Source organism: Oncorhynchus tshawytscha, linkage group LG05, assembly GCF_018296145.1.
Source record: "Oncorhynchus tshawytscha isolate Ot180627B linkage group LG05, Otsh_v2.0, whole genome shotgun sequence".
In the NCBI taxonomy this organism is placed as follows: domain Eukaryota; kingdom Metazoa; phylum Chordata; class Actinopteri; order Salmoniformes; family Salmonidae; genus Oncorhynchus; species Oncorhynchus tshawytscha.
The window spans coordinates 16,870,280-16,893,152 of NC_056433.1; the positions used below are offsets into that span (position 1 = coordinate 16,870,280).

A 22,873-nucleotide genomic window follows, 5' to 3' on the forward strand; every position below is an offset into this window, starting at 1 on the left:
TTTCACGTGTTCAGATTTGTCATTTTGTTTAAATTACAAGGCTAGTAGAGAACTTAATATTTTAAATTAAAGTAGGCAAGTAATTTAAGAACAAATTCTTTATTTACAATGACGGCATAGGAACAGTGGGTTAACTGCCTTGTTTAGGGGCAGAATAACAGATGTCAGCTCTGCAACCTTTCGGTTACTGGCCCAATGCTCTAACCACTAGGCTACCTGCTGCCCCAATTTATATTCCCCCCAGAGGAAAATGATTGAGAGAAATTGGTAGAATTGTCTAACTTTTTTTTTTTTTTAAGTACAAGAGATACATTACACACGGAAGAATGCTGGAGCTCCTACAATCAGAAAGGGGTCAGTTAAGTGCTTGTTGTAAAAAAGTAATGCCTTTTAACAGATTTGTGATACAACAAGATCACTAAACTCTCAATTGTTGAAATCAAGTTGTATGGATTTCTCTTCATTAATCTAGAAAGATCAGAGTTCTGCATGACCTGAAATTCAACATTTTATATTGATGTGATAAACATCTTAAGGCTAGCACACACACTCTCTCTCCCATGTAAAATGAAAGCAATGGAATGAATCTGCCAATTTATAGATTAGAATTACACTGACGGTCATATTTACATAAATGGGCTCCACTGGGGACCATGACATGAACACAAAATGAATGCTGTGATGTCAGTAGGGAAAAAGGCATGGTCTATATATGAATGCAGTCCAGCACTGAACGTAGAGATGTAAAGCTTGAATTGTTTTAAATTCTTTGTTAATCATAATACCAAAGTCTGAAATGACTGTCAAAGTAATGCAATGACTAGGGCTTTACAATAATGGTGAAATATTTGAGAAATGTGGGTTAAAATGTTCCTAGGAGTTGCAGAGGGTGCACAGAGGGACATGTCAAAAGTGTTTTTCATATTAAAAATCCAATTGATTGTAATTTCCATATTGTCTATATTAAAGAGCACTTCATTTGATATAACAGGCTTTTAAATGTCTGCACAATTTCTACTAAAAACATCAAAGGGATGCAAAAGGCAGTAACTTTATGAAATGATCCTACTGCAGTCGATTTGCATGTCAAACACCTGTCAGAGGCCACCTATTATGTAGCCTATCCCGATGGATTATTTGGAGAGTTGATTGCCGACGAGCAGCACTATACAAATAGCCTAAGTAAAGTTAAAAATAGCCTACATGTTTATTTTCTATAAGCATATATGGCCTACCATTTTCATTAGATTTCTGGGTAATGAATCATAATACCGAAGGTGATTATATAAATTATACTAGATTCAATTAGCAGACAGTTTTGAGACATAAAGGCCTTAAATACGATCATAATGCTAAAAGTAACAGTATCTGTTAAAAGGTTAAAGGTGCTTTGTGGGTGGGTGGCGGGAGGGAGGTGTGGAGGGGCGGATGAATGGGGGGATGGGGTTGTACTGTTTTTCTGTTCTCATATCTGAAAATCTATAAAGTGCACAACAAAAAAGTTCAAGGTGAATAACTTCAAGTTCTACATAGTTTCTGAAATCATTTAAGTTAAAAGAAGTCCTGAATTCTGATCACAATAAATTATTAGGTAATTTAATGCCATTTAAGAGGGAAAGGGTTGGTTTCCCTTTGTTGTTGGATCTTGTGAGCCCATTGTATCTTTGTTAGGTGTGGGATGAAGGGTTGAGGAACTGTTGCTGATTGGGACCGTGTGATTACAATGCCAGTGAGCTCTCTCTTCAATGGGGATATACCGCTTGCTAAAACACTTCCAGCACTGTTTAGATAGGATGTATACCATCTCCGAGACATTCAGTACAATACACAATATGGACGTACAGCCCATGATGTAGAGGAAGACCATCTTCTCAGTGGCTTTGGAGATGTAGCAGTCTACGGTGTTAGGGCAAGGGTCCAGGCTGCAGCGAAGCAGTCTGGGAACGTCAAAGCCACTGTAGAGGAAGTAGAAGGCCAGGAGGGAGCCTACCTCGAAGGTAGTCTTGAAGACGAGGCTGAGGATATAGGTGCAGAGCAGACCTCCATCAATCCTACCTTTGTCTTCATACAGCTTCTTGCCATGCCTGCTCTCCCTGTTCTCACGGTAGGCCACGTGTAGAGCCACCAACAGGGATGGAGTGGACACCATGATGAGCTGGAGGGCCCACAGGCGGATCTGGGAGATGGGGAAGAAGTGGTCGAAGCACACGTTCTCACAGCCAGGCTGCTGGGTGTTGCAGACAAAGTCATTGTGCTCGTCTTTCCAGACCTGCTCAGCAGCCGCCACGTACACCAGGATGCGGAAGATGAAGACGATGGAGAGCCAGATGCGGCCGATGACTGTGGAGTACTTGTTCACCCCACTCAGGACGTTCTCCAGAAACCCCCAGTTTGACATCTCTCTGATTACATGAGCCTGTGGAGAAGGGAGAAACTGTAGATATGGGGCTCTGTCCCAAATGGAACCAATATTATTCCATACATAGTGCACTACTTTTGACCAGGCTGTTCAAAAGAAATGCACTATGTTGTAGAGAATAGGGTGCCATTTGTGACACAAGGACACAACCCTGTAGATACAAGGCCAATACTCAATTCTGCCTGTTATGATGAAGAGGGCATCATCTGACAATATAAATATATTCCAATCATACATTGCCCATAGGAGGCTAGGCTACATTTCTATATTCACCATTCTCTCCACTATAAATAGTAACAGGTATTATTGTTTATACTTGTTACACTGTAGGCTACTTGTAAATATGACAGTGTAATAAGGACAATGTAGTGCAGTGTTATCAAATTAACATTTATTTTGATAGCAAATGAATGGAAAGGGCAAATATCATGTTGATAACAAATCTGTGTAGGTTATAATTACTGAGGAAGGAATATCTTCTTTATTACGCTTTTACAACGTCTGCTGGTTCTGTGTTTCCTGAGTAGCAGTACAGTAGCATCACATCATGTATAAATTAAGTCGTATTTTACAAAAACAGAAAGCTTCTATTTTTACAATTGCTCTCCAGTGAATAAACGCAATTGATTAACTAATTTATTTCAAGTAGCCTAGGCTATCAAAACTGTGATGGTGCGCATTTTCCAATAGAATAGGCTAAACCTATTTTAAAAACACTTATGTTCAGACAAATACAATATTGAAAGAAAATACAATAATTAACTCACCGATTATAAACAGGCTATTCCAGTTTTTTCTGCTTGTGTTATGTGTTTGGGGACTAATTTTCCGATGCTGGCTACTGCAGTCGATTTGCACGTCGAACACACCTGTCTGAGAGGCCACACCTATTTTGTACCCAGAGGGCTTGTTTGGATAGTCTATTGCAGGCGAGCAGCACTATACAAATACCACAAGTATAGTTAAATATACCCTGTAGGCTATGTGTATTTTTATATTAGCCTATGTCCTATAATTGTTTTTATTAGATTGTTGGGTAGGTTTAAGATGAAAGACTGTTTCTGAAAGGTTTAAAAAAAGAAAACAAAGAAAGTGAAAGCATCTTGTATTTCACACTATAGTATGTCTATTTTCAATATGCTTTAAAGCCTGTAGCTACCATTCATGAGTCGCTATGTGCATTGATTCATCTGTTGTCAACCCTACAGTTTGTTCTGGGACAGACAGCGTCACCATGGTCACATTAAACACTGAACCTGTCACCCGTTGTAGGATATATAAGTCCATGAGTTCATGTTGCGTTGCTGAAAGAATAAAAAGATGTAGAATTGTATCTAAGTTCAATGATTATTTGAATGTCCCTTGCAAATGTTGACTTCTTTGTAGCTATATTGGTCATGAATTACAACTTGTGCCATGCATTTTTTATAGGTATTTCAGGTGTCCTATGACTTGAGTGGTAGTAATGGATAGGCTCACCTTTCCCCATGTTCAAGGCTAGCAAGCTATTCCACTTTTTTTTCTGAATTCAGGGAAACCACGTTCATATAAAATCGTTTATGATGGGTGTCTTGTATACTGGAAGCAAAATGCCAGACCAAGGGTCTGACTAACAGTGACTGAAATGCTACTGACTTGCCTTGTTAATTAAATAAAGGTTTCAAAAATAAATAAATACAGAAACCATAGTGTAGCCTACTCCATCCACAAGGTGGCGCTCTACTATTATAAGGACGTTACTATTATAACATGCAAACAAAGTGTTTTTTCTTGGAGTTCGTTGACTGTTAGCCATGACTTCCAAAACAAGTGGACGCGTTGTTGTGGATGCGCTATTGGTCGTTCCAAATGTTTTCCATCATTAATAGCGTTTCCTCAAACGCGTTGCACTTCTTTATACAGTAAATGTAAACCTTATCCATCTCCTCAACTAATTGCACAATGGCATCTGGAAGCGGTAAGGAGGCTCCGAAAGAAGGGGACTTCAGGATGCCTGGCCTTAGAGGAGCAAATACCACCACGCTTTTCCGATCTGTCAACCCTGAGTTAGGCCTAACTCACTGGTCACAATTATATTACGGACAATGAGTCTGCTTGTTCATCGGTATCGTCTGTTATATTGTCGATGCAAATTGTGTTTCCTTTACAGAACAAGCCAGTGATGGCATTTGGACTTGTGACAATTTCCTTGTGTGTGGGCTACCTGGGATACCTTCATGCCACCAAAGAGAACGACCCGCAGCTGTATGAAGTTATTGACAGTGAAGGGGAGGAAAACGTCTAAATGGGACTGATCACATCAGATGTGCAATATATCCTGAACATTATTGTGGTAAAAATGGCTTTGCCTGAAAGCACTGGATCTATGTAATGACGATGGTTATTAAATATTGTTACAATTAGGCAATAGCTCTTGGATTCATTTATGAAACTATTGAAATAACAATTTACCATGGAGTAAGGGTAAGAATGTAAAACTCATAAAAGCATATTGAGCAATTAGCATCAAGCAAGGAGCTGAATACCCAAGTCATAGACGCGCTACTGAAAACTGACGATAGTATTGTAACGACCCTGGGTTTATGAGCGCGGATATCGACTCTGCCGCATGAGCATGCTTTTGAGGCACGGTCGATAGCGCACTGGACTTCGGGCTAGAAAGTCGAGGGTTCGAGACCTGCTCCCTGCTGTTTCATTACAGTATCTTCTGAAGGGGGGAGTTTTGTTAAGAGCCTCCGCAGACACTTCGCTTTAAACGTTAACACTCATCTCTTGGGGTGCGGTAATGGAAACAAGGAATGTATATTTCATATTAGCAGCATAAAAAAACATTTATAAACAAAAGTTTAAATGACTACACACCTTTGTAGGTTTAGGGTTCCCACACGACCACATTTCCATGTTACAGGGCTTTTTTAAAACGGAAAACAAGAGTAGAATACCTTGTTTAGAAGAACCTAGAATACCTAAATTATATTTATGCGTCTCTTAGCACTGTAAACGGCAGATGGACGCCACAAACGTGTTGTCACTGAAAAATACGGTCGGCTGCAACTGTTGTTATAACAGGTTAAAACAGTATGCCGCAAGTGTGTATTTTGCATTTGTGGAATTATTTTGATATGAAAGTAGAGTACCGCAATTGAGAATCGATTTATGTTAGATGGAGTTACTTTAGGCACCATTATTGGGCTTAGGAGCTGACCAGGGCGAAAACATCCCCAGTAATTGGAATGTCTCTCAATGAGCCACGTGCGTTCCAAATAGCATCACAATTGATTATTATTTTTCCTGGCACATGCATTTGGAGTCATAAATTCTTAGTTGTTTTCTTCAGCAAGGAAACCTTTTTAGTACTTCCAACAAATCTCTGTAACTAGATTTGATTCAAGCAAGATATTCCACCCCATGGGTTGAGTCAAAGCTACAATAATTACGTGCTTTGTGAGGTCCACTGTAAAAGCTAAAATGGACACACTCAAAGAGCAATGGAAACCCAACGTGGGAACCCTCAAAGCTTCACAGCATCCTGCCACTCTATCTAAAGGAGGTCATAGATGCACTGCAAGAAAGCGAGAGCCCACAAGCTGTGCTCTCACAGCTTTGTATGGAGACCCAATGAAAGAGCTGAAGCAGTTGAGTACTCACTCAAACATCATTGGTATGCCCACTCCTCCTTTACTACATCCACTCCATGTATCAATGGTAGCAGCCTGTAACAGATGTTTAAGTGACTGTGTCACATTGAATTGCAGATATAGGAGAAAACATACACCAGTATTACATGACAGAGTTTCAAAAAGAGAAAGAGGAGTGTATTAGAGCTGCTACTGAGAAGGCGTGGGGCAAGGTACAAAAATGTGCTGCTTTTTGTTGTTGAACATTGCGTTAGGTCTGGACTGCAATACATTGCAAGAAGTTTTGTTAATGATATGTCTTGCTTTCAGGCTGACATGGAAATTGAGAAAATAGTGTTACAGACACTTCAGTGGGCCAGAAAGGAGAGAGAGCTCTTGAGGAGGAAAGTGGAAAATGCAAACTCTTACTTGCAGGTATGAGGACACTTATCAAAGGAAAACAATTGTCATTTGTACATGTCTATAGACATGTACAAATTGATAGAGTAGCCTACTATATCAATTGTTTTATAAAAAGCTGTAGACCCACAATTGCCATGATGCTCAGAGCTTTTAATAGAGTGTAGGGTTGGCTATGTGTAAGCCTATGTAATCAATTGAATTGCCTCGTGACATCCTCAGGATACCTTGGTTGAGTATGATATCAAAACAAAGCGCAAGGTCAGGTCCGACATTGAGAAACTGCGCAAACGAAATGAAGAGAGGGCCTCTCAGGAGATCCGAAGGGCCATAGAGAAGATAGCCCAGCGGCATGCTAAGAGTGTTGTGAGAACCCGAAGAGAAGAGGAACAAACTACTGCACACGCTGCCACTATCTTGGAGATGTTGGTAGACATATGTGATCAGAGTGATAGCTACAGTATTTCAAAAGCAGCTCATGGGTGTAAATTGGTGTAATCAGTGAGATTTGTGTGCTTTTTATAGTCATTGTTTTCTAGCTTGGTTGCCTGTCTGTTTTTGCCATCTTGGAATTGTTGTGGCAAACATGCTTGGCTTGACAATGATGACAACGGAGGAGTAGGCAAAATCTCAAATGGATCTGTGACCGGCTAATGATTTTCCTAATGTGGTTCACAAACTCATTATGTGATATGTTTACAACAGGGACTTCATGCTGCAACCGGAGAATGCGAAGACTGTGGCCAGCAAGAAAAAAGATGAGGTACTGGTGGAAGTGAGGGCAGTGATGATATCCAGCATCACTGGCAACATCGAGAGAACCCGAAGGGAGGAGATGGATATTGCCCAACGCAACATAGACAAGGCGGAGGGGCGGTACAGGGCAGAACTAACTACATTGAAGGAGTCAACTCAAGCACTGGAGACTCTGCTGGACAAGACCATCAGGGACCTCCGTACAGCTGTAGCCGATAAGCAAGTATATATGGATGACCTGGAAGAAACAAGGGCAGCATTTCAACATTTCATCAATCAGCAGTTTAAAGAATTGAAGCCTGATCAAGCTGACTTTATCCTACCATCAAAGAAATGTACAGGTTGAATGACAAGTGAATGAATAGAAGCCCAGAAAAGCATGCTCTCTTTGGCTCATCACAATTGGTCAACTGTAATAAATCTGATTATCCACATGATATTTGTTTGTGTAATAATTGCAGTACTTTTGTCTGTTTGATATCTGATCCTGTGATTATGCCAGGCATCACAAGTACCTGTCATATAGGCAGGTCACATGTTGATTTCAACAACAAAACTTTGGTAGGTAAAAGTGAATTTCATAATCTGTAATGCCAGGAATGATTTACGTTCTCATTAGGTTGAACTGTGTTCATCTCTTTGAAATAATCTGTGCGTGCCATTTATTGTTCAATGGTTTATTTTATTAGCATTGCATGATCATGAATCTCAAAATAATAAAATATAAATACAGCATTGCATTGATTGCCATCAATTCACAGAATGTTAACAACTAGGCGTCTCCATGCAAGTCACGTTCTCGTTATCTTTCCCCGCCCTCCGATATTTGAAGTTATAAATGAGGGCACGCAGCTTCCACTCAATGGAATTGCTCAACCGCATGATACCCTGTTCGGAGTGAACTCAATATGGCGGAAACAAGTGGACTAGATCCCAGGTCTCTTGTCCAACCGACACTCAAATATAATGCTGTCTTTTAGATTGTTTAGTTAGGAAATATGTGAGGATCGATTCTAAATATTTTTTTTGCATTCCGGCAGGAAAAATAACAACGAAAGCTTCAACATTTGGAAAGGACTGTGAGAACCCCACAATGAGCCACCGCCAAGCAACAGGTAACAATCGAGTCAAGTGCACGCTGCAGCGTGAGAATTTGTTACATATTTACGTTATTATGATGTTGCAATCTAATATCACGTTATGGTAGCGGTTTGTGTTTGTGGTAAATGAAGTGTGTAAAATGTGCTTGCAAATAAGCTCTGTTCTGATGTATTGTAGTGAGGGTAGTTTTGCTACTTATTGGCTGCAGTTGGGTTGGGTGGGGAGGGGGATTGGAAGGCGCCGGACGCTCTGGTTTCTAAGGTTAGTGAAAAAAAGATGAAATTGTACCCAGGCATGTTTCTAATGTAAATATTCGTTTCGCACAAATACTTTCAGAATTCCAAGGGGCCTCCCCCTCCCTTCCGCTGCCTCCAGATCATGTGTTGAACTCGGGAGCAGTAGTTTTCCCTGGTAGGCTATAATAAACACTCGATTCATTATTTGTATGTTACAATTTGCAAAATGTAACAAAACAATAACAATTCATGAACTGTAACAATGTGTGCATGAAATGATTGTATTTCTGTCAACAGGTGCCTTTGATCAGCATGGATGTCCTCTAGTTCTGTTCCCTGTGGATTCTCATGGCAGTCTGTCAGATCTAAGCAAATCTGAAGTGGTTGACTTCATACACTACTTTCTCTGTTTGTACAAGTGTGTACCTACAATGTAATGTGTGTTTTTTTAATTTTTACGTATGTCTATTTAAGATTGTTCAACTGGAAGTCATGTTGAGCCTCACTGATGCCACTTTGTTTTTTAGTAAGAAACAGGAGAAGGAGAGCTTGGTTTCAGTTGTGGCTGATTTGAGACAAGCCACTCTTAATACAACAAGGTTCATCGCTGAAACACTTCTTCTCCTTGAGGTATCTATTCTATCATTTTGCATAAAAACATCCATATTTTGTATAATTTGAGGCAACATTTCATATTTTGTACAGACAAAGATTTAATGTTTTAGATGGCTTGTAGGCATTGCTTTACAGTAATGGTCATAGTTGGTTCTTAAAGTAGTGTTATTTAGTACACCTCAATCCACTTTTGCACAATTAAAAATAATAAGTTGATTATGTCTTGGAAGTGTTGACAGTGAGTCTCAGTTTTGTATTGCTGTGCCCAGTTCAACCACAATGATGTTGTAAAGCACTTCATAGCTCCACCTCGGATTGGCCTTTCTGGTACTCCTAGCTCATTAAGTGTTCTTGTGTGATGTTGCTCTTTAGGGCATAATGCAAAGTGCGTCACTTCCTGCTTGGATGATGGTTATGGGCTAAAATACTGAAGCGGTGGCGGGTAGGGAGATCACATGCTGGATCATATGCCTTCAGTTATTTATTAAGCTCTAGTGGAATTGTATGAGGAATTGCATTATCTGCGCTAAATTGGTTAAGGTGTTTGGAAATCTGCCATACTATTCAGTGGTCTGTGGCTCTGTCTGGTTACATATCATTTTGACAATCAAATGGTAGACTATGTCCACAACCATACTAATGTGTACATTTGATTTAGTCATTTTTGATAATGGTGCAGTGAGTCTTCATGTCAGTTTGTCCTCATTTGTCATGGCCACTGACAGAACCGTGGTGCTCACTAAAATTCCAAATTTGGGGAAGACATTTGTGTTCCCCACCCAAGTTGTACTACTAGGTGTGTGATTTTGACTTGTCATGAAGTAGTAATGATGAAAGTGTAACATTAATTTCTCGCCCCATCTAGCTTCATAGGAGGACAGTGCACACTGTATACATAATTCAACCGAAAAAGAAAGATGTTCTGAAACTATTGTTGAAACTGCTGGTACCATCAAAGTCTTATGTTGCTCTCTTTAAGGTAAGATGGGTTCACTGTCTTCACCTTTCATATTGTGTGTGTGGGCTGTGTCTAAATGTCCTTTTAATACCAACAGAGAGTTCTGCTGAAAGCGGTCTTTGACCTTTCCAACTACATTGATAGAAGCCAGTTGACTGCATCTTTAGGCGGCTACCTGGTTTACTGTCATCGGAGTTGGGTTACCTTTGTCAAGGTTTGTTTCTTACAATCAAATACACGGACTGTTGTCATTTCATCCTGTGTTATTTTGCTTATTGGTCAAGTGGAAAGCTATGCCAGCTGTAAATGCTTGTGTCCATTCATTGGCATGTCATCTCACCAGAATTCTCCTGAGTTTTCTTTCAAAGAATTCCATTGACTGCGTCACAACTCGCTCTGTAAAATAATCACAACTTTTCTCATGATAAATCTAAGATCTACTGCCAAAGCTCGCTGTGGCAAACAAGATGTTGTGTGTGTAATGTGATCTTCTTAAAAGAACAGTCTTGTTTGCCACTGCGAGCTTTGGCAGTAGATGATCTTAGGATCAGTCAACTCCACTAATAGGTTTAATACACGGCAGCATTGTCCTCCTTTCCCCGTCAGGGGTCAAAGGACGACCTCACTGCCTCCTATCCTCTGCTTTTGATTTGTTGCCTGTCTTAAGGATGAAATGAATAAGTGAGCGGGAGAACTCTGCTTTCAATCCAAGCTATTTTCTTATTTCTTCCACTAGTTAACATCTGTGGTAGATTCAGTTAATGAATCTATCTGGAGAGATGAGTGTGCAGTTAGTGACTCAACTGTCATCTGTGGGTAGAGATTTTTCATTTGCGAATCCATTCATGAGTTTCAGTGATGTGGCCCCTGACCCATTGTTACCTTGGTGAAGCTTGCGCAATTGCAGAGTGCAATCAGTGGACCTCATTACCAAGTGAAAGGCGGTCTCCTCTAACCATTTGATCATATTCACTCATGTTTGACTGGGTATTCACCCATGATGACTATTCATTAGTACTGCTGAGGGCAGTCTGTTTTGAGATGCTATAATGTTTTCTGTTACAATGTTGTGCTGTTACAGTAACTAAATGGACATTCTTTTTAGATTGAGTAGGTGAGCAAACTTTGTTGTAGATTTTGGTTCTTTGCCTATTGGTTGGTGGTTGTACAACTTTGACAAGCATGTGAATAATGCTTTTGATGTATAATGATTTACTTAATTGTATTTTTCTTTCTACTTCATCTCACCCTCATTATCCTTCTAACTAGCTTCTTGGAATGTTTATGTAGGAGATAGATGGCTTTGTTCAGGAGTTTCTCTCGGTGGTCCAGAGGCTCCCGTCCTCCATCTCCACTCTGCAGACCCTCTCCAGACAGCCTGTCCCCTCTGCCTTCACTGAGCTGAAGGCCTTCTGTTACACCAACGAGGCCAAGTTCCATATGCTTCGGCGGTAAGAGACTCCGTTTTCACCGTTGGGCTCTCATTCAGTTGGACATAGCAAATGCCTACTTTGGGTAGTACATGTGTACGCAGAGTTGCTCTACACATAAAGCTGCTGTACATATGCACACTTTCTAAGTGCATTTAATAGCTTAAGTTACCTGCCTAAAGTTGCAACGCCTTTTGAAGGATTTCCTTGACTATTTCCTTGAATCTATGGACTCTTGTGCCCCTGCAAAGGCTGAGTGACTGCATATGTACATATTATGTACAGAGGACATGTTGAATTTTACTATCCTTTGGTGTGTAGGGAGCTGGGGTTGGATGAGCTGCTAAGGCACTGTGAGTGTGTGGTGGAGAAGATGCGCTACCCTGAGAAGAACTCGTGCTATCAGGCCATGGTAGGGACAGCCCTCTTCACCAACACAGCCTTCGACATGCTGCAGAACTACAGCAGGTACTTTAGTGTGGTAGGCATGGACACTGCAGATGAAGTAAATGTAGGCAGGCTGGCATTGAGCGTTTTCCTTAGGAGTAAGGTGTGCATTTTATTTGTTTTTGAAGTATAGATTTGCATATTTGACACTGAATTACTTTCTATCTAGACAAATCTGTCAACGGATAGATATTATGCAAGTAATGTACACAGAACTGTTCTATTTCAAGGTTCATAGTATTCTGCTACATTGAGTCTTTCCCCAGGTTGAAGGTATCTTATTGTTGTCTTTGTTGACAGGATAACTGTGGCTGTGGAAAAAATTGAGTTGCTGTGGCAACAGGCCTTTTCCAAGGCCCACCTCCAGCTACAGGTCTTCCAGCTGCGTAATGAGGCACAGCAGGTTTGTTATAATGCATAACAATAATTACTCTAAAATGTTGTTAATTAGGGCACAAAAAAAAGCATTTTAAAATGCTTTGCAAATGAAAACAAAAATTGGTCTTTAGTCCAGTCCTTTCCTGTTTGTCAGTTCTTCATTTTTGTGCCTAATGAACATAACCCAGTTGTCTTGACTTTTTCCATTTTCAGAGGCTTATTTAATTATTTTGCTTTATTTACCTCCACTTGCAGTTAACAGAACAGATTAAAAGCCTTCAGAAAGAGAAGCTCCAGCCTTACAGAATAGAGATCTCTAAAGATGCCAGAAGGGCTGAGATGTTAATGTCAGAATTCGAGGCATCGATCTATACCCCTGCCATGGTAAATCTAGGCTACTCTGATATTTTCCTCCTAAGATTGGTGCATTGCCGTATTCGAGCTGCTGTATGGATCCTTAATGACACAGCTGTGATTTGTCCTCCTTGTCAGGCCCTGGTTCGCTGTTCTGAAGATGTGATCCACACATTAGCTGAGGTTCTGCCTCCTGGTGATGTCCAGACCAGGGAAGAGTGGGTGCAGGATCTGGACAGACTGAAGGAGAACTTCCACGCTGCTGTAGAGCTCCCTCATCAGACCCTCCGAGCAGTCTCTGACTTCTACCACTACTACAGAAAGGTAGTTGTCCACTTGCACTAATGTCTTATGATACCTGATTGTGCATGCCAACTTTTTATATTATACTGAAGTGGTGATGTAATTGAAATAGACTACAATTAGAAATGATTGAAATAACATTTTACATGTTTACAACATTTTACATTTTACATGTTTAGCTCCTGTGCATGTGGTTTGTTGTGGTTAGACATTGTCAATTTAATCTGATGTCATGAACTCAATTTCATTCATCTCAACAGGCCAATAGTTGGTACAACATAGTCCTGTGTGAGAACTTTCTCCAAGACCTTCTGTGGGGTGTGAACTATGACCCCCTCCCCAGGCGGCGCCACCCGCTGGAGATGCATGGCCCTGTCCCTGTGTGGAGGCAGGCAGTCGGTGACTTCCTGCGAAACAACCCCTCCCCGGACATGGAGGAGCTGGTCCAGCTTGCTCACCTGGCCAACGTCATCCCTGACGCCCACCTACAGCAGACTGGCAAACGGCTATCACAAAGGTGAGAAACTACTGTTGCATAATACTGTTTTATACCACAGTGCGATTTGAAGTGCTTTAGGAGGGTATTAACTACAGACTTCCGTAGGTACACTACTCAAAAAAATAAAGGGAACACTAAAATAAAACATCCTAGATCTGAATGAAATAAATATACTTTTTTCTTTACATAGTTGAATGTGCTGACAACAAAATCACTTATCAATGGAAATCAAATTTATCAATCCATGGAGGTCTGGAATTGGAGTCACACTCAAAATTAAAGTGGAAAACCACACTACAGGCTGATCCAACTTTGTAATGTCCTTAAAACAAGTCAAAATGAGGCTCAGTAGTGTGTGTGTGTGTGGCCTCCATGTGCCCGTATGACCTCCCTACTACGCTTGGGCATGCTTCTGATGTGGCGGATGGTCTCCTGAGGAATCTCCAAGACCTGGACCAAAGCATCCGCCAACTCCTGGACAGTCTGTGGTGGATGGAGCGAGACATGATGTCCCAGATGTGCTCAATTGGATTCAGGTCTGGGGAACGGGCGGGCCAGTCCATAGCATCAATGCCTTCCTCTTGCAGGAACTGCTGACACACTCCAGCCACATGAGGTCTAGCATTGTCTTGCATTAGGAGCAACCCAGGGCCAACCGCACCAGAATATGGTCTCACAAGGGGTCTGAGGATCTCATCTCGGTACCTAATGGCAGTCAGACTACCTCTGGCGAGCACATGGAGGGCTGTGCGGCCCCCCAAAGAAATGCCACCCCACACCATGACCCACCGCCAAACCGGTCATGCTGGAGGATGTTGCTGGCAGCAGAACGTTCTCCACGGCGTCTCCAGACGGTCACGTCTGTCACGTGCTCAGTGTGAACCTGCTTTCATCTGTGAAGAGCACAGGGCGCCAGTGGCGAATTTGCTTATCTTGGTGTTCTCTGGCAAAAGAAAAACGTCCTGCACGGTGTTGGGCTGTAAGCACAACCCCCACCTGTGGACGTCGGGCCCTCATACCACCCTCATGGAGTCTGTTTCTGACCGTTTGAGCAGACACATGCACATTTGTGGCCTGCTGGAGGTCATTTTGCAGGGCTCTGGCAGTGCTCCTCCTTGCACAAAGGCGGAGGTAGCGGTCCTGCTGCTGGGTTGTTGCCCTCCTACGGCCTCCTCCACATCTCCTGATGTACTGGCCTTTGTCCTGGTAGCGCCTCCATGCTCTGGACACTACGCTGACAGACACAGCAAACCTTCTTGCCACAGCTCACATTGATGTGCCATCCTGGATGAGCTGCACTACCTGAGCCACTTGTGTGGGTTGTAGACTCAGTCTCATGCTACCACTAGAGTGAAAGCACCGCCAGCATTCAAAAGTGACCAAAACATCAGCCAGGAAGCATAGGAACTGAGAAGTGGTCTGTGGTCCCCACCTGCAGAACCACTCCTTTATTGGGGGTGTCTTGCTAATTGCCTATAATTTCCACCTGTTGTCTATTCCATTTGCACAACAGCATGTGAAATTTATTGTCAATCAGTGTTGCTTCCTAAGGGGACAGTTTGATTTCACAGAAGTGTGATTGACTTGGAGTTACATTGTGTTTTAAGTGTTCCCTTTATTTTTTGAGCAGTGTATTTGATCTGGTGACTTATCACTGTTTTTGCTTTGACCCTGGCTCTTTCTTTCTTTCAGATGCATGAATCTGTGTAAACTTCTGACCTGTCCAGGTGTAGTACCTATCAACGACCTCCAGTCAGCGCTGCAGTGGCAGTATGAGTTTCTGAGAGCCAGCCACAGGGAAGGACCTAAGCCACACACTAACCTGGCTGTAGGCAGAGTACCTGAGGCCAGTCTCAACATTCCAGATGTGACGTTTAGTCACAATAGAACCTCTGGTTCCAGGTCTGACTGCCACACTAAGTACAACATGCACAGCCACGGCTCTCTCTCCAACCTCAAGCACCATCAGGCCCCTCTGGGTACGTCTCCCTCCAGTGCCGTCTCTGTGGCTGTGTCTGCTGTGGGGAAGCCTCCCTCCCTCAGCTCCTTTGACTCTGGCTTTGATGGAGCAGGAAGTGGCCACATGGAGACAGGAGCTGGGCGAGAGGGATGGGAGGGGCCGTCCAGGGTGCCAGGCACCAGGGACTCCATCAGGCCCATCACCAGGCAGCCCAAGATCCATGAGGAGAACATCTCCAGCGTGTCTGATGTTGAGGAGCGCAGGGAGGATTTTGACTTTGGCTCCATGGGCAGCACCTCAAGGGCCAGCATTCAGATCATCCCAAAGATGACTGTGGACTCGATGCATTTCGAGATCAAGCTGAAGCGTTCGGCTACCCTGCCCCATAATCCATGGCTCAGTCTGCCTGTGGAAGATCTTGATGACTCCTACACGGTCACCATCACTCAGAACCCATCACAGTCACCACAGTTGCGGGACGTTAAGAACCCAAACCCTTCAGAGTGCTACCACCACAGTGACCAATTATCCAACTGGTCCAGAGACCAGCCCACACAGACGGAGGTACAAACCAATCTTCAGAGCAGAGGGGCACAGCCCAGCGACAGTGTCCTACAGGCACAGGACAGCTTTGATGACTCGGAACTGAGTGCCATTCGGGATCCCCTTTCAAGCACCATCACAGATGCAAGAGATGGGCCCAACTTCACTGCAGAGAGCAGCCCCACTCTACTCTGGGATACGTATGACTTTCACAACCCCGAACAGGACAGCTGTGAAAGGTAATGAGACAAGAGCATAATGTCTCCTGACATGGTCCTCATAGGTGCCCATTGTGCCTAGTAAACTATGAAAGCCAAAGCACTCATCTTGTTGCTGTTTGATGTTTGCAGGATAACCAGCTCCATGACTGAAGTCTCGTTAAATGACTGGGACCTGAAGGAGCAGGAGGGTCTCAGGAAGGTAGAGGAGATCTTGGACCGGGCAGCTGGAATACTAGAGGCATGTTGGTACAAATGTTAAATGGATTGTCTTCATGCCGATGCAATAAATGGTTTGGCTCCTCAGATTTGCACATTACTGAGATTGTTAATAGTGACTTTAACCTAGGGTTGTGAAATTCCAGGAACGTTCAATAAATTCCCTGGTGTTCCAGAAATCCCAGATGGAGGATTCCCAGAATCAGGAGGGAATAAGCAGGAAATCACAATTCTCAACCAGGATTTCTTGAAATCCAGGGAATTTGAGTTCCTGGAATTTTGCAGCCCTCCCTAAACCATGGCGTAGGCCAATAGCTTGCATTTGTCAACACTTCTCTAACTTAGTTTTTTTTACAGGAGGAAGAGAATGTGATGGTACAGGAGCAGATATTGGCTGTCCTTCTGAAGACTGAGAGCACAAGCAAACCGTGGGAATCATGGGGCAGTGAGGCGCAGGTAAGTGTGGTAGGTCATGATATAAATGTGTACCTCTAGGTCAGATGTGGATCATGGAACCATTTAAGCTGGTGAACTATGAACAACAGACCACTGTCCATACATTACAAATTGGATTCTATAAATGATTTTTTATTTTTTCACAATAACTAAATGCACTTGTCAACAAATTATACCCCCCCCGGAGATTTGTAAGGAAGTATTGTTTTTACAAGATTGAAAATAGATTTAATTTAATAAAAGCTAAGTTTATTTTGTTTGGCGGACTTTAAATCATACTAGATAATCAGCTGATGGGAATCTCCACTTGTATGTGTCTGTTATTAATAATAACGTTTTTGTTTTCTAGATGTCCTCCAGTGACCTTAAGGCACATGGTGTCCTGGGCCTTGATGACAGTCTTGCCTCTGCAGACACTGACAACCAGAGTGATTGCAGGTCACCAGAGGCAACTAGTGGAACTGTGGCCTCAGAACACAGCATGGGCCACAATGGACGGCTGACGGAGACTGGGTTGACTGGTCTGATGTGCCCTCAAAGCAGCAGGGGAGAGTTGCTGAAGGAGCTGAGAGGACTGCATGTTCTGGATGAGCTCATCATGGAGGAGAACCTCAAGATCCACCAGCTTCGACAGGCTGAGAAGCAGTGCCTTGATGAAAAGCCCACTCAATCAGTGGTTTCCCGAAGTACGAGCAAGGAGAGGCAGGAGTTTCTATTAGAACTAGCGAGGGAGAAAAGAGAAGTGGAGGGGATGGAAAATAGCCTAGACAAAGAGATGACAAAAGAATGTCAACTCAAGAGGATGAGCAGAACTAGGAAAGTAGTGAAATGCTCAGTAATGGAAAGGACTTCTAAACTTAACTTGGAGGACCGTGCACTCTGTGATAATCTTATATCAGACAATAGGAGCCAACACCACAAAGTGAAGCACTTGCCATCCTTACCCCAACACTCCATAAACCTGGATCCTAATGAATCCCTCAGTATTACTGCAACCCCATGTCCAGATTATGCCAAAACCCCTGTATCACAAACATGTGTTCAAAGTGTAAATGGTCATTCCCCACATGGTGACGTTAATATATCCGGCTGTGGTGATGCCATGGTAGTTGACACCCCCAGCTACTGTGATCTTACTGATCACAATTCACAAGTTTTAACTCTACCACAAATCACTTCTGATCCCAATGAATGTATTGAAGAGGTTGGAATCCAAAGCCGTGAGGGTACAGAGAAAGATGTAAGATCTGGGGAAGCCTTTCAAAGTTGCACACCAGAGACTATTTCCTTTATATGTGAAATGTGCCCTGAACATGGAGCATTTGACCCAGGGGCTAATGCCAACACCCCTGTGCCTAAACCAAGAAAGGCATCTGTTCCTGTGAATGATAAAGGTCAAGAACTCAAAATTCCAACCAAACCCATATATAGAACTCTCTGCCCTGATAGTGATTCTGACCCTAACCCTAGGCTCACACCGCAAGTTGCGCTCAATACTCACCCGAAGCCTAAAGAGCGAAACCTCAAACCTACAAACAGTTCTCCTAATCCTGTTCTGAGTCAAGATGTGAATAAACACAGAAGTGACAACAATGACAAACCCTTCGCTGATCAACAGGCATCCTTATGTAATGACCCTTTGGACTTCCATGAACAGTCAACGCTAGGCGGCTGCTCTATGGGATCAACATTAACGCTTGTTGACTCTGACTGTGTTCAGATAGAAATCCACTGCTCCCAGAAATCTGAGGATGTGTTAACACATTTGGGGTCTAATTCTGAAGCACTATCTCGTATGTCTGCTGAGGTAACATCTGGATCATGTGGAGCTGATGAGTGGAGAGAAGTAGATGTCCCTGATGGGTTTCAGAGGTGTGGTACTGCCAGGAGATCACCTGCCAATCAACCCAACCACCACATCCCCACCAGAGACGTAAGGCTTTAGTTAGACGTCCACATTATTCACCATAGACCTGATTATTTTACTTTATCTTTCGGTAAAATTTGAATTGTTAGGCTTTATTTATTTTTTAGATGACCAATTTCAAGACCCCTATTGTGCTGGACACAGGGTCTGGTTTGATGAAAGCAGGGTTTGCCGATCAGGACCTCCCGAATACGATATTCCCAAATATCATTGGGCTGCCAAAATACGAGGTAAGGCAACAGCCAAGTATGTGGCATCTATACTCTTGGGCTGTGTTTTTCATCAAGTTAAGGTCGTATTGGCCACCATGGCTTTCCCTATGTGCAGACTTTCTTTCTAATTTGCCATCAGGAAATAATGAATGGCTACTTGGAACGGGAGACCTATATTGGACATGAGGCTCAACATATGAGAGGAGTCCTGGCACTGAAGTATCCCATGAAGAACGGAATTATACTTAACTGGGATGAAATGGAAAAGGTTGAAATATTGTTGACCTTTAATTTTATCTAATATTCTGTATGTGCGTTTGGGAGTACTGATGAAGCCATAGTATCAGACTGTGGTGGTTTTGACCTCACTGCTCAATTGACTGGTTTCAGATTTGGCACCACACATTCCAGCAGTTGCATGTGGCACCAGACGATCACCCTGTCCTACTGACCGAGGCAGCCATGAACCCACTGGCGATCCGTCAGCGCATGGTGGAACTCATGTTTGAGTGCTTCAATGTTCCTCTCACCTATGTGGCCATGCAGGCAGTGCTGGCACTTTATGCAGCAGGGAGAACCACAGGTAAAACGAGCACGATTATATACAAATATGTCTAGTCGGTCAACATATTTAAGGCAGTTGTATCCCAGAGTAGAGGACAGTATGCTTTCAAAGACCTGTTTAAAGCTAGAATATGAGACTGGTTACTAAACATCTACTATTTGGTTGAATCGTTTTGAATATGGCAGATAATTATTAGAGTATCTGTTTCTCCTACTAGGTGTAGTGTTTGACTCTGGGGATGGAGTGAGCCATAGTGTGCCAGTGTTTGAGGGATACTGTTTACCACACGCAGTGCAGCGCTGCACCTTGGCTGGCCATGATGTTACAATGCACCTTAAAAAGGTATTTGATATTAACGCATAATTATCTGTATGTATTTGGGACAGGGATTTGGTCTAAAACAATAGTTCAAAATGATGATCACTTGAAAACAATGTCCCTTGCCTGTATTGTGTGCCACTGTCCTGTGTACCAGCTTCTGCAGGAGCAGGGGTTTTGCATGCGCACTTCTGCCGAGATGGAGATTGTGAGGGAGATGAAGGAGAAATGCTGCCGGGTGTCCCAGGACTATGAAACTGAACTAACCTGTGGAGGGTCGGCCAGCAGTGCGATGAATTACACCATGCCTGATGGCCAGGTCGTTCACCTCAGCACAGAGCGGTTCAGGTAACCATCTAACATGGCCACTGTATCCTCACTCTGAAGACTAAACACTCACCCTAATGAGTTTGGATAAATAAGTGTTCTGCTTTGTCTGAGGTAATTGAGAATAAGAACTAAGTGTTTCCCTTTGCAAACGGTGCCATTTATTGTTCAGTTTTGGTTATGGTGCTACCAAGTAAGCTTTTGGATAGCCACCAAGGGTTGGCTAAGTTCTGTTAATCGGTGGCGTCTTCCATCCACAGGGCTCCAGAGATTCTGTTTAAGCCAGAGCTGATTGGACGAGACCATTACGGGATGCATGAGAGTATTTTCAAGTCTATCCTTAGTTCAGACATTGACCTCCGGCGGAGTTTTTTGGGGAACATTGTCCTATCAGGTACATAGTTTTTGTTTTATTAGTTGCTGAATACTTGTCCACTCATCTGCCAATGTCTGAATGTAGTTATTTCCCCTGTGAAGGTGGAAATACCCTGTTGGCTGGCCTGCCTGAGCGGCTTCAGAGTGAAATTAGAACCATGGTGCCTACAGACTTGGGGGAGTGTGTGCGGGTGACAAGCCCTAAGGACAGAGATTTCTCTGTATGGTGTGGAGGTGCAGTGCTGGCCAACTTGTCTTCCTTTGCCTCGGCCTGGATCAGCCAAGAGGAATACGAGGAATATGGCCCCCAGATTGTTTTCAGGAAGTGCTTCTGAGCTGGACTCGCCTGAAATGTATGGGTGCAAGTTCTTACACATGTGCAATAGAGTATAGTGCCTAGTGTCTACGTCTGCTTTTAAACCTTTTTTTTATCGTTTTCAGTTGTGGTGTGTTTGTACTACGTCTTTCATTACTGATGTTCTGCACTGACACTTCCAACGATTTGGTACTTTGAGTGTGATATAAAATGTTTCTACTGTTGTCGGATCAGACAATACTTGAATGTTCCGTTTTATGCTTACTGTGGCAGAAATCCTGTCAAAGGAAGATTAACTTACTTTCTAGCTATAGTGCTTGTCATGAATCCCCTGATCAGGATCTGGCCTTATGTAAAGAAAGGTGACTGATTCTCCTCTGAATGACTCCTAAAAAAAGAGTAACTGGGATGGGTGTGCCTCTTGAAATATTAGGGTGTTTTTCTACCCTTTTCTCCACCTTTTTGTTTTATTTTTAGGAATATGACAAAAGGCACTTGAACCAGGTATTTTGGTGATGGTAGGGAAACCTATCTGTTTTATTTAAGGGCCCATTTTGAGCAATCTTTTCAGTTTCTGAGGAGGTACTACAATGCCACTGCTCTAGCAAGGTCAATGACTAGAACTGCATGTAATGCCCCCAATTTGAGTATAGTCTCAGTTCATTTTCCTATTTTAAGATGAGTTTTCTAAAGTTAATCTTGAAATTGTCTGTAAATATTTCTGTTTTAAATTGGCTTTCTAAAGTTGTCTTGGAATAACTTAACCTAAAATGTCCACGTTACATTTTCTGTGTCCACTTGGTGCGATACTGTAGTTTTCCCTCAGACTTGTAGCTAAATCAATGCAGGTGAAGAGTTTAGTATGTTGATGCCACCATGCCTGAATGGTAGACTGACTGTTCATTTTACTTATCCATTTGCGTTTTCCTTCTGTCTTGAGTCTGCGCTTAATGTTGATTAGGGTATGTTTCATGTACCAAGTATAAGGCCTATATTGCGCAAGTCCTGAATTTAGTGTCATTGTTCAGCTGTATACAATCACTGATTATTGTGCATTGATCCTTAACATACATTTTTGTTTGATTTGGCCCCTGATTCAATGTACTAACAACCTCTATTCTTGACTGGTATGATTTGTTTGTTCACATTTATTTATTTTCATATTTGACTTTACATGTTTGTTCACAATATATTGACTTTTTTGACTTTTGAATATTGAGTGATCTTTCAACTTTTATGAATGGGTCATATCTGACTTATATGCATGGTTTTTCTAAGTATTTTTACAGCAAATACCAGAATTTGAGAATGTTGAATTTTGTTTCATTGAGGCTACCTTTTAGCCATGTTGGCTATGCCCTTACCATTTTATTGGTTTCTTTGACTTCCTATGGTTACTATGGTCAAGCAATTGGCCTTATTAGTTAACTTATTTTGATCAACCCCATTGTATTTACAGTAGACTTACTAGTATCTAGTGTGATTCACTCATTACATACCTACCCTTTTATTTTGGCGCGATTTTTGCTTCTCTTCAATGTGTTTTTAGAACTGCCATGTTTTTCTACTCTAAAGAAGTGGTTGCCATGTGAACTTAATCACAGGTCTTTTTAAATGGAGGTCTGAAGCGTTCCCTGTGGGAAATGGAAAGGCCTTATGAGGGCTGAAATTTGGAGAGGGATGAACAGTCGGCTCATTTGTTAGTTGGTGGTCAGAGATAGAATTGAAGTCCCAGCCTCTCGTTTTTGATGGTATATTCCATGCTCGAGTCTTGCTATGATTTACTTAAACCAAGTTGTATGTTAGGTCTTTTTTTAGAATAAATATTTTTATTTATCTGACTGTTGCATGTTTCCATTACATCCTCCATAAAAATGACCTGCAAAGTAATAACACTGAGTTAA

At 42.3% G+C, this 22,873-nt stretch overlaps 2 protein-coding genes and 1 long non-coding RNA gene across 4 annotated transcripts; 2 read left to right on the forward strand and 1 right to left on the reverse strand.

Annotated features, from left to right (window-relative positions):
• Positions 1-153: 153 nt before the first annotated feature.
• gjb7 (gap junction protein beta 7) lies at positions 154-3,313 on the reverse strand. Its single transcript, XM_024419844.2, has 2 exons — positions 3,187-3,313; positions 154-2,416 (listed from the first exon to the last, which is right to left on the reverse strand). Exon 2 carries the CDS (start codon positions 2,396-2,398, stop codon positions 1,607-1,609), a length of 792 nt encoding a protein of 263 aa, XP_024275612.1. The 5' UTR covers positions 2,399-2,416; positions 3,187-3,313; the 3' UTR covers positions 154-1,606.
• Positions 3,314-4,190: 877 nt separating this feature from the next.
• Positions 4,191-7,945, forward strand: LOC121846490. The gene is made up of 2 exons (XR_006083358.1): positions 4,191-6,471; positions 7,162-7,945. It is a non-coding gene; the product is annotated as an uncharacterized LOC121846490 (long non-coding RNA).
• A 125-nt stretch (positions 7,946-8,070) lies between these two features.
• On the forward strand, positions 8,071-22,810 carry si:ch211-241j12.3 (actin-85C). 2 transcript variants are annotated; one of them, XM_024419845.1, is made up of 24 exons: positions 8,071-8,149; positions 8,253-8,327; positions 8,650-8,724; positions 8,847-8,967; positions 9,077-9,179; positions 10,030-10,143; positions 10,220-10,336; positions 11,413-11,573; positions 11,874-12,020; positions 12,300-12,402; positions 12,633-12,761; positions 12,870-13,055; positions 13,295-13,551; positions 15,226-16,275; positions 16,387-16,495; positions 16,831-16,929; positions 17,279-18,862; positions 18,964-19,086; positions 19,208-19,336; positions 19,459-19,651; positions 19,851-19,975; positions 20,109-20,299; positions 20,539-20,672; positions 20,756-22,810. In XM_024419845.1, exons 2-24 carry the CDS (start codon positions 8,306-8,308, stop codon positions 20,986-20,988), a joined length of 5,505 nt encoding a protein of 1,834 aa, XP_024275613.1. In that variant the 5' UTR covers positions 8,071-8,149; positions 8,253-8,305; the 3' UTR covers positions 20,989-22,810. The 2 variants fall into 2 exon arrangements, with proteins under 2 accessions (XP_024275613.1, XP_024275614.1); XM_024419846.2 differs by lacking the exons at positions 8,071-8,149; positions 8,253-8,327; positions 8,650-8,724; ... (11 more) ...; positions 16,387-16,495; positions 16,831-16,929 and having other exon boundaries at positions 18,733-18,862; positions 19,001-19,086.
• Positions 22,811-22,873: the final 63 nt, after the last annotated feature.

What these genes read in the sequence shown, in the direction of transcription:
- si:ch211-241j12.3 (XM_024419845.1), top strand. Translation starts at nt 8,306, where the DNA reads ATGAGCCACCGCCAAGCAACAG. An exon ending in TTGGGCTGCCAAAATACGAG is followed by an intron (nt 19,087 to 19,207) that starts GTAAGGCAACAG and finishes ATTTGCCATCAG; the next exon opens with GAAATAATGAATGGCTACTT. An exon ending in TTACAATGCACCTTAAAAAG is followed by an intron (nt 19,976 to 20,108) that starts GTATTTGATATT and finishes CCTGTGTACCAG; the next exon opens with CTTCTGCAGGAGCAGGGGTT.
- gjb7 (XM_024419844.2), bottom strand. Translation starts at nt 2,398, where the DNA reads ATGTCAAACTGGGGGTTTCTGGAGAACGTCCTGAGTGGGGTGAACAAG.